This window comes from Epinephelus lanceolatus, chromosome 19 (genome assembly GCF_041903045.1).
Source record: "Epinephelus lanceolatus isolate andai-2023 chromosome 19, ASM4190304v1, whole genome shotgun sequence".
In the NCBI taxonomy this organism is placed as follows: Eukaryota; Metazoa; Chordata; class Actinopteri; order Perciformes; family Serranidae; genus Epinephelus; species Epinephelus lanceolatus.
The window spans coordinates 3,932,234-3,946,513 of NC_135752.1; the positions used below are offsets into that span (position 1 = coordinate 3,932,234).

Consider the following 14,280-nt stretch of genomic DNA (forward strand, 5'->3'; position numbering starts at 1 on the left):
AAATGTTACAACTGTCCCTGGTCTCCCCTATCATATAACTATAACAGCTAAAAAGGAGACACACTGTATCCACTTTAAAGTATGTAGAGCAGCACCTCAAAGGCATCTCGACAGCTCCTGTATTTTAAATTCAGTTCCTGTCCTTATAGGCTGTGTTATCTGCTTTGGAAGACACAGATTTTAATTTGCATTAGTGCTAGTCCTCGTGCAACTGGAGTGAAAGGGGTTAAATCACGTGTTGAGCACTTGGGAGCTGAAGAAGAAATACTCAGCCGTTATTCATTCCACTACAAAGCGTCTTCCTCAGCGGCAGTTGTCATCAAACCTCTGCCTCTGTCTGCTCTGCACACACTGTGTCTGTGTCTGTGTCAGTCTGTGTCTGTGGCTGAACATGATGCGGACTGTAGTGTTTTGCGGCATCTTGCCTTTGCAACTTCTCTTCTGCGTCTATTCTCTGCCGGTACACGACCGGACCGTCAACACGTACAAGCAGCTACAGGTGAGTCAAATACGCAGTGGTAAAGAGGTGTAGTAAAAAAACTTTATGAATGGGGAAAAAGTGAGAGATCACACAATGCTCAGCAGTAGGGGCACACGAGGATGCTGTGTGGAGTTAAAGACAAAGAATTACATATGAGTGAATATATTTCATGTAACTTAAGGACGGTAAAGCTGTTTTTCATAAAACTTTTCTAACCACAAGTAGCTAAAAAATCAAGTGAAACTGTGTTCCAACTTATATTCTGCATAATTCGTATAAAAAAGAGCTGCAAACTCCTGTGTAAGTTTCATAGGTGAACTTTTCGTTTAAAGAGGTTGGCCACTGTAAATGCTTTTGTTCTTCAAGATATTCTAACATGACATATCTGACAGCTGAAATCGTTATTAACTCTGGGAATCTCACAGGTCCTGAAGTTGTAATACATTTCCACTTTATTTGTGGATGAATTACTGTATTTTATTTATTGAAGGTGTTGTTTCAGAATCAAACCTTCCTTTTCTTGCAGGAAAACAAACAAACAAAAAACTCCCAAAGCATTATGCATGAAATTGTACTGTATGCCCAAATAGGATACTTGTTTCAGACTTTGTGCAGCCAGGTCTGCTTTCCGATAGTCTGTCAACAGTCTGAGTGAGAGAGTCAGATTAAACAGGCAGAGGCAAGTCATCTGGCAACTGGGGGTGGTTGAAAAACTCTGCTTGTTTGCTGACTCAGAGAAACAGGAGAGGAGAGCAGAGAGCAGCTACTTAGAGAGAGTCACACACCAGGCAAACAGAAACCCAGAGACTGAGCAACCCCATGGAGCTTTTGTTTGTTCATTATACTGAGTGTCTGCAGAAAAGAAGCAGCCCTGCCAAACAGGACGACACTACAACAGTGTAAAACTTTGCTACTCATGATATAATTATTGATTTTAGTCGCCAAATCAGAATAATTTTCCTAACATGCAGTGAAGCTTTAACTGCATGATGTGTGTGTGCATCAAACCACTGTTTGATTGACAATGAATGATTTCTATTCATTTTTCTAGTTTGCCATACATGAATGTATTCATCTAAACACTCAGCTCTTAGTGGTGGAAGGTAACTAAGTACATTTACTGAAGTACTTATGTAGGGGAGACCAGGGATAGTTGTAACACCTTTTGTCCCACACCTACATTTTTTTTTGTATTAGAGCTCTCAAGTTTTGACACAAAGTAGCTTAGGTTATCCTTATTTCCCTTCTACAAATAGCGATGTTTCCAACTTATATCTATAACTATATCAAAGACTTCATCAATGGATATCAAATACAGGGGGTTCTGCTGTTTAAAACCTGCCTCTCTACGGGGGTAAGATGTAACGTAACCTGGGATAAGTTGTAACAAGAATTAAAAATTACACAGTTACAAAAAATACACATTAAAGGCTGATGCATAAACTAATAACCAATTCCTACTAAGTTACAAAGTAACTTGCAAATCTGTGCCTGTCAAGCCCAGTTACCAGAAGAAATGTTGCCACTTTACCTTTGTGCAAACCACAAACATGTTACATTTGTACGTTTCATATCAATGTTTCGTAAGTGATGTAGCATATGAGCTGACTTTGTCGTCTGGAGGTGGAGTGGATGGTGGATAAGTGTGTCACCCAGACAAGAAGCCTGCCAAGCTGCAGACCACGGCAAACCACTGAGACCAACAAACAACAGCGCTGGCTGTGATTTAGTAAGTCATCGCTGTGTTCCCAGCGGCTTTTTAGCTACTGAACATGGGTGTTTTAGCAACCTGTCGCTGTTTTCTCATCAGGGATAGTGCCACGGAAAGCAATTGTTTATTGACACATTGCTTTGTTTCCACCAGGGATTGTGCCCCCAAAACCAGGTATTTTTAGCCAAAACATGATCTTTTCCTAACTATAACCAAGTGGTTTTTGTGCTTAAACCTAACCACATGTTCACCACAGCATTGTTGAAACGTTAATAAGTTTCAACATATCCACTATATCATATCATACAAATGTAACCTCGCTGTGGTTTGCAGAAACATCAAAAAAGTTTGATCCTCTTTCCCTGAGGTTTTGTTATTTCTTGCAGTACCTGCTCAGCTTCAGAAGAGCAGATAAAGTATATTTTGAGGACATAACTTACTGTTTTTCTCTGCCTCACCTCATCCCATGCAGATTTTAGTGTATGTATGTCAGTCTTTCTCACCGACTGTCTGCCAGTGTTTACCAAGCTGTAGCAGCATGTTTGAAATGAACAAAGATGAAATGTCTCACATTACACCCAAGAGACTACTCTCTAATCGAATGCAAGTTCTATCATTTTAATTTTTAATCAGTACTAAAGATTACTTTCATACCTGAAAATCAGTATTTGGGTTGTAAAATCTGTACACTTATTCACACAGCTATAAAATTTCACATGCAAGGCCAGGATGGAAGTGGTCATACAATAAATGTATTACATGACTCTTAGGTAGTCCCTTCTTTGTTAAAGTGGTGCTGTTGCAACCTTTCCTTTGTTACAACCAGTCTCCCCTACAACTGTGAAGTACTTTACTTGCTTTTTTCTATTTTTTGCTACTGCTACTCCACTACATTTCAGAGGAAAATATTATACTTCTTACTCTGTTTCCTATATTTTACAGCTTTAATTGTTAGTCAATTTTAACTTTAACTTTAAGGGTTATATTAGCTGTCTAGACTATATTAGCTTGACAGCAGTCAATCAATAATTTATTTATTATTAATATTTATTATTATGGGTTTTTTTTTATTTTTGTCACATGTTGATGCTTGTGATGTGATTTGTCATAAGCCCTTTTAACTTGTGCACTGTAATTTAGTCATTTTCCTGCATTTTCTTGCATTATTGGCTGCTGTTTTGTAATTGTCCATGTTTCCGGATGGTTCTGGTAATGGTTTCTGGTTGTGGAATGTTTATATGATGAGCAAGTGGCACCTTGTATGGAAGCCTTGGCCAGCAGTGTATGAATGTGTGTGTGAATGAGTGAATGCTGGCTTGTGTTGAAAAGCGCTTTGAATGGTTGCTAAGACTAGAAAAGGGCTATATAAATGCAGTCCATCTAGAATGTAAAAATTTTCATTTTTTTCTGCTTTATACCATTGCAAACTGAGTATTTTGGGGTTTTGGAGTGTTGAATGGACAAAATAAGACATCTGAAGACATCACTTTGGGCTTTGAGAAACCGATGGATGTTTTTCATAATTTTCTGACAAAAAAATGATGAGTTAATCCAGAAAATAATCTACATATAACTGATAATAAAAATAACTTTTGCAGGCTTTGTACTGTGTGTGCTGCGTATGAACTGTAAAAATAATGGACGTAGATAGTGTGGCACCATTTGTTTTTGGACTTAGGTTTTGAAGCCTTGAGCTTGGCGTCAGAGCCAGGAGTGACCATATTGGGTGAGAGGGTGGAGCTGTGGAGGAGTGAGGGGTGGATCTGACTGAGAAGCCGAGGACGCTATTGACAGACAGCCTGTCACTCAAAGTGGCATGCCCTTAGTTTTGCATAACTTTAAGCCCTAATAAAATGTAAAAGGATGAGTTATATAAAAATTTGCCTCTGTACAGTTGTCATGAATGTTGAAATTGGCTATAGAAACCAAAACTGTTTTTTGGACCAGGCTGTAAACAGGCTTATTTCTGCTGAAATAAATTCCAGAAATTGTATTTGTAATAACAAATTGGCCCCATATCACAACTAGACAAAAAATATATAAAATATCAGCATACAGATGCAGCTACCAGGTTTGTTACCAGTGTGGTAAATGGGCAAGAAACACAAAATGTTATATTTCAGTGTTGTGTCCACAACTTGTTTCTGCTGCTCTTAGAGGAAGATTTTAATGCAGGACCTACTCTTTGTAATTAAGTATTTTTACATTGTGGTACTTGGATGCTGAGGATACTTCTCTCCCCACTGTCAGCAGTAGCTCTCACAAGTGTATTTTATGTCGAAATCTCTAAAGAAAAATCAAAAAATCTATGATAGAGCCTTTCTAAGTGTCATATTGTTGGCAACTGGACTTGCTTGAGTTTCTTAAAGATGTTTCACCTCTCATCCAACAGGCTTTCTCAGTTCTGAACTGAACTGAACTGAAGAAGCCTCTTGGATGACTGCTAAAATGTCTTCAAGAAACTCAAGCAAGTCCAGTTGCCTACGATATACAATTAGAATTACGATGACCAAGATGACTGAGAATCTTCACCAACATGATGGAGCCTACTAACTGAAGATGTTTAGTGAGTGATGTTTACAGTGGAGGATCAGTCTGTCATCTCCATTTATTCTATACCGCAAACATTCCCTCGACTTGGCATAATGAGTTCATTTGTTTGCAAAACACAAAATGCCTGCTGATGTCTGGGACTTCTTGTGGTTTAATGTTTACCCTTAACAGATTTCACCTAAGGTGCACATCATTTATCTCAGGTTTGGACTACTTTTTATTTACTCTGTGGAGTAGATCTTATCACATTTGTAGTGTGGGGATTTAGGGAGCCAAATCAGATTCTGCTCAGGTTTTTTTGTAATTGCAAGTCGTAAAGTTAGTCATTCCCAATAATGTCAGATCAGCATCCTTGAAAACCTTTGATAGCTTACTCCCTGTGTACTGCAGATGACCTGATGTCATGACTGAACAGGGAATTTCCAGACATCTGCTCACTGTGTGTGATGTAGCTCTGCAGCAGTTTTAAGAATAGATTTGTGTGTGTTGGTGTGTAGTGCACAGTTTTCAGTCATGTGCATGTACATACTTGCCCACACACATTGTATTTGCATGTTTGTAACAGATGCCACCTATTAGATAGAGCAACACTGCTCCCCTCTGTAGATGGGCTCAGCACTTAATTTGGGCACGTCAATTTTGGCAAGATGCAGCAGCCACGGTGTCCTGTGGTGACATGTTAGCTCCATCCCAAGGATTCCCCCAGCATACAGTACACAAAGCTTTATTTCAATGACATGTGACTTTGTGTTTATGCTTCTTAAAATGAAAACTTGCTTCTTGCCCACAAACTTGTCTTAGTTGTCACTCACTGTAAATTGAGCTGCCTGTCAGCTCAGCTAGGCCTGTGGCTTTGTTGAAGTGGTTAAAACTTCTTTAAACCTGCATCCATAATTATGTATGTTGTGCAGCCATTGTAGAAAACCAGCATGAATTCAGTCAATTAATCATTTCAGTTTTCCATCAAGCATAAATGCCCTGAATGCCACCTCTCAGAATAATTTGCTGCTTTTCTTTGTCATAAATAACAGTTAACCGAATATCTTTGGGTTTAGGACTGTTGCGCAAACATCATGACCATTTCTGTTAATTTTGCTTTTGATAGGCAGACACTGACACGTTTCAGAAGAAAAGACTCAGATGCAGAGAAAAAAAACCCAAGTCAAACAAATGCAGAAAGTCAAAGTTCTTTACTCAAAAATTCAAGCAGAATCCAAAGGAAGGCAATTCCAAAAGTAACATTCCAAAAGTCTTCAAAGTCCAAAAAAACAGGCAAACAAAACTAGATCCACAGGGCTGGAAAGCATGAACACATTGGGAGACAATGGTAATCTGGCAGAGGGCTGGTGAAAACACATGGTATATATACACAGGTGTAGGTGATTACAAATCAGTCACAGGTGAGTGATCAAAAGGCAAGAAAAAAAAAACAAAAACAGGAAGTAAAACTAGACATCAACCAAAAACAACAGGATTTCAAAATAAAACAGGAAATTAACACAAACACTAACAGCTAAAGAGAACATTACAGACACCCATTAATCTGTAACTAACTGCTTAACTAAAAAAAAAAGATGTGAAATACAAGAGGCCTTCCTTTTTAGTCTGGCACACCATTGCCTCAGTGAGCTTTAGCACTGCATTTCAAAGTGCTATCCATTTAGAGTTGGTAAAATTTTAATGTTTTGTGATGTAAGTGTCTTGCCTTTTATTTTATCTTCTGTTGGCTTTGCTGACAGACGGATGTTAACCCACCCTCTGGTCTTCACTGGCCTCTTGGACACTCTGCACTGCACACCACCCAGTTCAAGTGGGAGCTACAGTTAGCTAGCTAGCGGTGCATCTTTTTCAGTAATTATAACTAACGCTGTCCTGTAACACAGAACGAAACATTGTTCCCACCCTCTGGTGCCTCTCCAGGTTGCCCTGGTAAGTAAGCAACTTAATTTTGAGCCACAAAATTCTTCTTGGGAGAGACTGGAGAGTGGGCACAATATTTACATAACAATGCTGTTGGGTTGGGATGGCATTAGTAGCGATAATTGCCAAATGAGCAGCGCCGCTACCTGGCTCCTACCAGACCAAGATGGTGTGCAGTGCAGTAACCTGAAGAGCAGCAAAATTAGCCTATAGACCAACATGTAACATGTAACAAAAAATATATTCTCAGGGGTTAATCAATTAACAGTTAACTGTTGACATCCCTGGTCACAACCCACACATAATAACTCATTCCACTATCAGGATTTGATCCCATAACAATTCAAAAGACCAGAAGTGCCACACAATTAAATCATTTTCTCCCCATTAAAGTTTTTGGAGGCTAATCTGCAAGTAGCTAGCTTGTCCAACAAAGTCTCTGGAGTGCTTGCTCTAGGGGCCCGATGATGTGGAAGTTAGTGGAGTTATTCTATATCTGGGAGGTCAAACTTTTTTTGGCTTTGTGTGCTACCAAGCAACTTTTTTATGAATGAACAGGGCCCCGTCTCGAATTCTGGATCCCATTTAAATTTCCATCCATTTTCCGAAGCTAGGTCAAGGCGGCAGCAGTCATCCAGAAGTCCTTCTCTCCAGCAACACTTTCCAGCTCCTCCTAAGGGGTCCAAAGGCTTTCCAAAAACAGATAAGATGCATAATCCCTCCAGTGTATTCTGGGTCTGCCCCAGGGCCCCACATCCACCAGTTGGATGTACCTGGAAAACCTCTAACGAGAAGCGCCCAGGAGGCATCCTCATCAGATTTCTAAACCTCCTCAACTCATTTCTTCCAGATGTCTCACCCTACCTCTAAGGCTGAGCTAAGCCATTCTATAGAGAAAACTCATTTTGGCCACTTGTATTCACAATGTCATTCTTTTGGTCACTACCCAATGCTCATGATCATAAGTAAGAGTGAGACGTAGATGGACCGGTAAATCAAAAGCTTTGCCTTCCAGCTGAGCTCCCTCTTCACTGCCATAGTCTAGCGCAAACTGCCTATCCATTCCATGCTCCATTTTACCCTCACTGGTAAACAAGACCCTGAGATACTTCACTTGGGGCAGTAACTCTCTCCCGGCAGAGAACCATGGCCTTAGACTTGGAGGTACTGACTCTTCACAAAGCTGCAAACCACCCCAGTTCATGCCAGAGGTCACGGTGTGATGAAGCCAACAGAACCACATCATCTGCAAAGAGCAAGAATGTAATTCTGAGGTCCCCAAACTGAACACTTTCCTCCCCCTGCCTTGGCCTTAACATCCTGTCCTGTATCCCGTTCTCACCTTAAACATCCATGGTTTCAAGCCCGACCAAAATAACCCTGATTACATTGCTATGACATCATCGGAGTTACTTTTTCAAACTCTGAAAAGCTTGCTCCAGAGCCACAGAGGACATTATACAACTGTTTCCTCAAGTAAAGTGAACTTCATATGTAAAGTCAGTGCAGTGCCCCTTTAACATTAAATTGAACTGTTAACAGTTTTAAAAAGTATACACGTTTCAAAACAAACTGAACACATGAGATGCATTTTAATGCATGGGAAAGGCATATTATTAAACCTGAATAGACATTTTTGGGTGTAGAGAATGTATATATTTATATGGATAGAAAGATAAATAAATGTATGTTTGGACTTTTATAAGGCATATATATATTGACTGCTGTGGGGACTGAACTTGCCATTTTAAATGTGACCCATTAATTACCCATCGTAAAGCAGTAAACAACTCCTCTCTACTCCTGACAGCATAATAAATGACTGGATTTGGTCCAGATGGCACACCTGAGTTCATTCCAGAGACTGCTGTTTTTGAGGGTGACTCAGGGCCACTGTGGGTTTTGACTGTCGAGTATTTGAACAAATACCAGTCCATAATCCTTTTACATTAGAGCACTTTGAAGCTTTGTTTAAGCATGACATTCTTCTTACCAATGTTTGCTTTAGGACAATCAATCAATAAATTAGATTACACTCTACACTGGGCTGAGGGGACTTGTGTACATGATTGAAGTTACATGGCTTAAAGATTAAACTGACTTTTTGTCTGTGAAGTCAAAATAATCTAAAATAATTTGTTTCACCATTAGTTTCACATGACAAATAGCACAGGTGTTTTGTCTTAGCTGACAGATAGGTGGTTGTTGGGACTTTTCCAGTCTATATTCATACATCATAAGTTAATTCTGACAAGTACTTTATTACAGTAGCTTAAAGCACTGAAACTGTAGGTGGTCTGATATCAGATTAAAAATGTACAAACATGCTTTTCAGAATGACTTGTAGTAAAAATGCCCATGTTTTGGTAGAGAAAATGATGAGTACCCCATTATTCAACAACTCATGAATCTGATGATATAATATGTTTGCCATATGTGTCTGTTTCTTGTTGACCTTAGGAAATATTAAAAAAACAACTAGACATATATCTCAAAGATGTGCAAAGTAGTAATACAAGACAAGGAAGCAACAGCCCTATGACGTTCTCATCCAGTAATTTCCACCCGCATGCTAGATCTCAGCCACAGTAGTGCGTAAATCGCTCTGGCTTGTTGTCTTTAAAATGACCTACTCAGCAACTCTGAACCTGAAATGCACCAACAACCGCAGGCTAATTGGACAGCAACCTTTTTGGCTTAAACAGTCAAATCAGCAAACAGAAACCAAAGTGTATCAGCAAGTCACTACCTGTGAGCTGAAGTTTTGGACTGACAATTTAAATGTGTCACTGTTGGCAGATTCCTGATTAGATACCAGAGCTCTGTCTCTTTTTTTATTTTTTTTTTCAAAATTTAATTTAATATCTGTATATTAGGGTTGCAACGGTATGAGATTTCCATGGTACGATAACTGTCTTAGAAAATATCGTAGTTTCATGGTATCAAGATGTCACAGAATTTATAGTATTATCAGTCAGAATAACCCTTAAAGGAATGAAAATGGAGGAGTCATTTTTGGTTGAACAAACATTTTATCACTATAATTGAAACTTGAAACCATTTTGTTAATGGAAGTAAGTGTAAACAGTATCCCCTTTGAAAAGAACTAAAATAAAGGGGAGGTTATCCATCCAGTTGCATTTTTTTCTAATATTGTAGATAAGCAAAATGTACACGGTATGATAACCGTCATGTTATACCTTAAAACTGGTATATTGCTGCAACCCTACTGTACACCTCACTTCATGGAACTAACTGGGATCATTTTTAATGTAAAGTAACCTGAGTCCAGGGACTCACCACTCCTTTTAAAGGAATGCAATGTTAAATTGTTACTTAGTAGAACATGACACAACTAGCTATCCCTAAAGTTGAGTTAACTCTAAAAGACTTTTCAACTTGTTTCTTGCCTCATTTCTTTTTACATTTTTATAGTAGTAAGATTTATTTATTAAAGGTCCAGTGTGTAGGATTTAAGGCAGTATGTTGACAGAAATGGAATATAATATAATAAGTAGGTTTTCATTAGTGTATAATCACCTGAAAATTAGAACCGTTGTGTTTTCGTTACCTTAGAATGAGACGTTTATATCTACTTAGGGAACAGGTCATAGTCCATGGAGATCGCCATGTTGCACTACCATATTTCTACAGTAGCCCAGAATGGACAAACCCAACACTGGCTCTAGATAGGGCATATTTTGTGTTTTCATGTTAGAAGTCACACCACGATGAACAGTGTCAGAAAAACACTTTTTTTTGCTGAACTGCTTTATTCAGTGTTTTTTTACCAGTTTAAATCATCTGGTCCGTTTGTCTTAAAGAGGAGGAGACCTCTACGAACAATTTGGCTCCGTGTATAAACCTCCACAATATCTGGATCTTAAGTTATCAGAGAAGAAAGGTGAGCACACAATAGCAGGTGTTAGGCAAATACGTCGTCTCTGACAAGCCAAGCGATGTAGGAGAATCACTGAGTTGTAACACAAAACTGCTTTATTCATTTTATTTAATTTATTTTTTTTACCAGTTTTTATTCACCTGGTCTGTTTGTTCTGTAGAGGAAGAGACCTCTGTGGATAATTTGGCTCATGGGAAAAACCTCCTGAGCAATGAACAATGAAGGAATTCTAACCAGAGGAAGTTTCAACTGGTTGCAGGTTGCAATCCTCACCACTAGATGCCACGAAGTGGTTAGTGATGTATGTAAAGCTCAAGGCATTTTCAGTGTCACAAAGGTAGACCTCTTTTAAAATGTCTCAAACTCAATGGTTGATATACTGTGGGCTGATAAGCTAATTGTAGCTGTGTGGTGAGCCGGGGAGGAAATGCGCTCTTGGAAGCAGGTGTGTTGGTAGACTGGATTCAGGGTTGCAGCAGGACAGTAACAAGACTCGAACACACATACATACACACAGACAAACTGGGGACATGGAGAACACAAGACAAGTAGGGGACACAGGGAAATCCAAGGGAGAAATGGGAGCACTGCTGTGGCAAGACAAATTAAGGCCGTTAAGTATCTAAACTTCGATAGCAAGGATAATTAATAAATCATAAGAAATAGATAAATGTAACAAACTTCTATTATATAATTCTAATATTATATCATAATTAATAGGACTGTCCCTGACTAAGAATTTTCCTAGTCCCAGTCAGCATTTAGGGCCATTAGTCAACTAGTCGCCTGCATGTTTACAATAATATTTGATTATTAAATGATATCCTTTGGGTGGGGCAACACAATGGTTTGAGTTCAAGGTCCAAGAAAAAATAGTGCAAGCAACATTGTTAGCACTGTGCTACATTACAGAGAAATACAACACCATACCAATGAACCTTAATTAATACAGGCCTAGATTTTATCTACAAATGCACGCCACACACTGAGAAAACTGCCTGTTAATGACGATGTCAGCAAAGCAGTAATGCACCCCCTGTATGTCTACTTCTGTGTACTGTAAAACTTCAATTAAAAGTTTAATTAAATTAAATGTCCAGTCCTATTTACTAGCCCGGTGTGGCTAATCATTTTGTTGAAAAAAATACCTGTCTCATTTGGACACCTGGTCTGGTTCCCAAGCAGTTAATTTTTTTAAGTTCTTTGTATGTATAATGGCAGGTTGTTGGTTACCTCAAATTATGGATCAATTCCTTGATCACCCTGTAAGTTATACATATTCCTCAAGTCTGTAAGGGTCCTTAGTTCAAACGAATCAAAAGGGTATTTCATAAAAATGAATCCAAATTGTGAATATTGTTCTAACAGTATAAATTGGTGTTGTGTCGGTGTGCCAGGTGCTGTAATCCTCATGTGCCGTAAGTCTCTCTCTCTGGTGTGCTCTCTCTCTCTCTCTCTGAAGCCTAATTTTTACACGAGTAATATTCATATTAGTGTAAATAATTAATTTTATTGTATTTCTCATCTTTGCTGAGCAACAGTTTTGTGTGAAAGAAATTTATAGCCTGTCCCTTATACATGCCTTCCCCAAATATAAGCCTGTTGATTTCAGTGTTTTAAGCAAATAATAGCCTGGGCTATTAATTGAAGTTTAATAAATAAATAAATAATAAAGCTGATTCTGAATCTAAATACACAAGAGAGGTCACAATGTCATCAAAAGCAGAGAGGAATCTGGTCTTCAGTAGAGCTGATGACATACAAAATGGTATCATCAGCATAAAAAATTGTAAAATGGACATTGTAATGCTCAGTTGGAACATAACTACTGTGACTGTGCCTTTGTTTGCAGGGATGGCCTCACAGCAGCGGTCATGTTGGTCTGAAGAAGAGGGGAAGACATGAACAGGACACACTCAACAAACAGTACCATTTCAAGCCTGTACTAGCATCAAAAAATGACACAGAGTTCTGGAAGCGTCCTCGCTGTGGAGTCCCAGACTATCCCACCTTAACGCATGTTGGCCTGTCGTACTATAACCTGAAGAAGAAGAAGGGAGGCCTGAGTGGACAGCAGCGCAGGAAGCGATTTGCACTGTTTGGAGGGCGCTGGGAGAAGACTGACCTCACTTACAAGTAAGAAACACAAGTATTATGTCGTGTACATTGGTTTGTTCAGTTGTTTACCGCTGCTTTTGTCTTTTAATCATGAATTAATTGCTAGATGTTTTGATGGATATAAAATCAATAAAGATTATGTATTAGAAAAAAAGTCTCTCTGCTGGAGCTAGCAATAAATCAGCTTGATATATCAACTGCTATTAGCTTATTGTAGATATATCTTATATGGTGCCATATTGACACCAGAGTTTAGTACCCAACCCTAACCACACAGATGTTGGCAGATAATAAAGATAAACAACTGCACTACAGAAATGCCAAACTAGGTTTTAGGTCAGTTTGTCAGTGTTATCATTACACAGTTTGTTGATCAGAGAACACTGACAAGTTGATTTTTACACTGTAAAATCAGCTCAGTATGTATTTTGGTTGCAATTAAAAAAAAAAAGAGCAGGAGTTCAGTATCAGCATTAGGCTTGGCTAGTTTTCATACCTTCATGCCTTTCAGTAATTTCACAAGGGTATATTGTATATGGCAAAATAAGTGTGTGGCGCTACAACCAACCCTTCCCCAACCGCCAAGCACTCTCAGGTTTTTAAACTAAAAGTACACAGCACAAACTCACAATGTTAAGAAAAGTAATATTCTTACAGCTATTTTTCCTTATTAAACAGAGAAATACAACTGTACACCTTTTGAATTCTCATTTCTCTTTGTCACGGACCTGAGACTGCCTTAATTGTTTCATTAACTCACACTTCATTCATACTCAAAATCAATGAAATAAAACTCACCCAAACCGTCTTGGTTATTCCTCTTACTCATTCAGTTAGTTAGTCCACTATTCCAACAATCACTGACTCTGGTTTGGTCCAAATAAAACCTTGATTCACTGAGTCAGATGTAGAAGACATGATTTTCTCCCCACAGTCTCTCTTGGTTATTGCTGGCTGGCTGTTTACGGTCCTGTGCGCCGACAATACAACATACAAACAAACAAGAGGTTCTACGACACACATGTGCTGCTCACACAGCCTGTGTGGCCCGGGCATTATTCCTCCATTACTCGCGGTTTCTTTTAGCTCAGCGGCCTGCTCCCCTAGTAGAGAGAGGAGACTGACCTCAGGTGGCGCGTGCTGTGCATTACATACAGTGACTTAAACAGAAAGAGGAGCACCTGTGTTTTTGACAGTATAGAAAATTATACCGTCGGGATTACTTAATATCCTGGTAGACTGTAAAACCGTGATACCGTCTAAGCCTGATGACATCGTTATGTGTTTGTGTAAAAAACGATATATCAGGTTTTTCAAAGTCAGCAATATCAATATAGGTATCTTTTAATTAAGATTTAAAATTAGGTTTATGTAATCATTGGAACTGTTTGTATTACCAGTTTCCAATATAAATTGTAAATTTAAATTAAGTTTATTTTAAATAACAAGACAAACAGCTCTGTTCACCTCAGCCTCTAAAGGTCTGACTCATCACCTCCAGAAAAACAAATACATTATATCTGAGAACACTTGATGAACAAAACAAAGCTCATGTCTTTAGTTTGCTGTGAACCTTATGTCTGAAACTAGGATGAG

The 14,280-nt window shown here is 38.7% G+C and overlaps 1 protein-coding gene across 1 annotated transcript in view; it reads left to right on the forward strand.

Annotated features, from left to right (window-relative positions):
• The first annotated feature begins 269 nt into the window (after nt 1-269).
• LOC117269505 (stromelysin-3-like) overlaps nt 270-14,280 on the forward strand; it is a 47,666-nt gene continuing 33,655 nt past the window's right edge. Inside the window, exons 1-2 of the mRNA XM_033646531.2 lie at nt 270-499; nt 12,419-12,702. Of these exons, the coding sequence (XP_033502422.1) occupies nt 392-499; nt 12,419-12,702 (392 nt within the window). The 5' untranslated portion in view covers nt 270-391. The remainder of the gene's footprint in view (nt 500-12,418; nt 12,703-14,280) is intronic.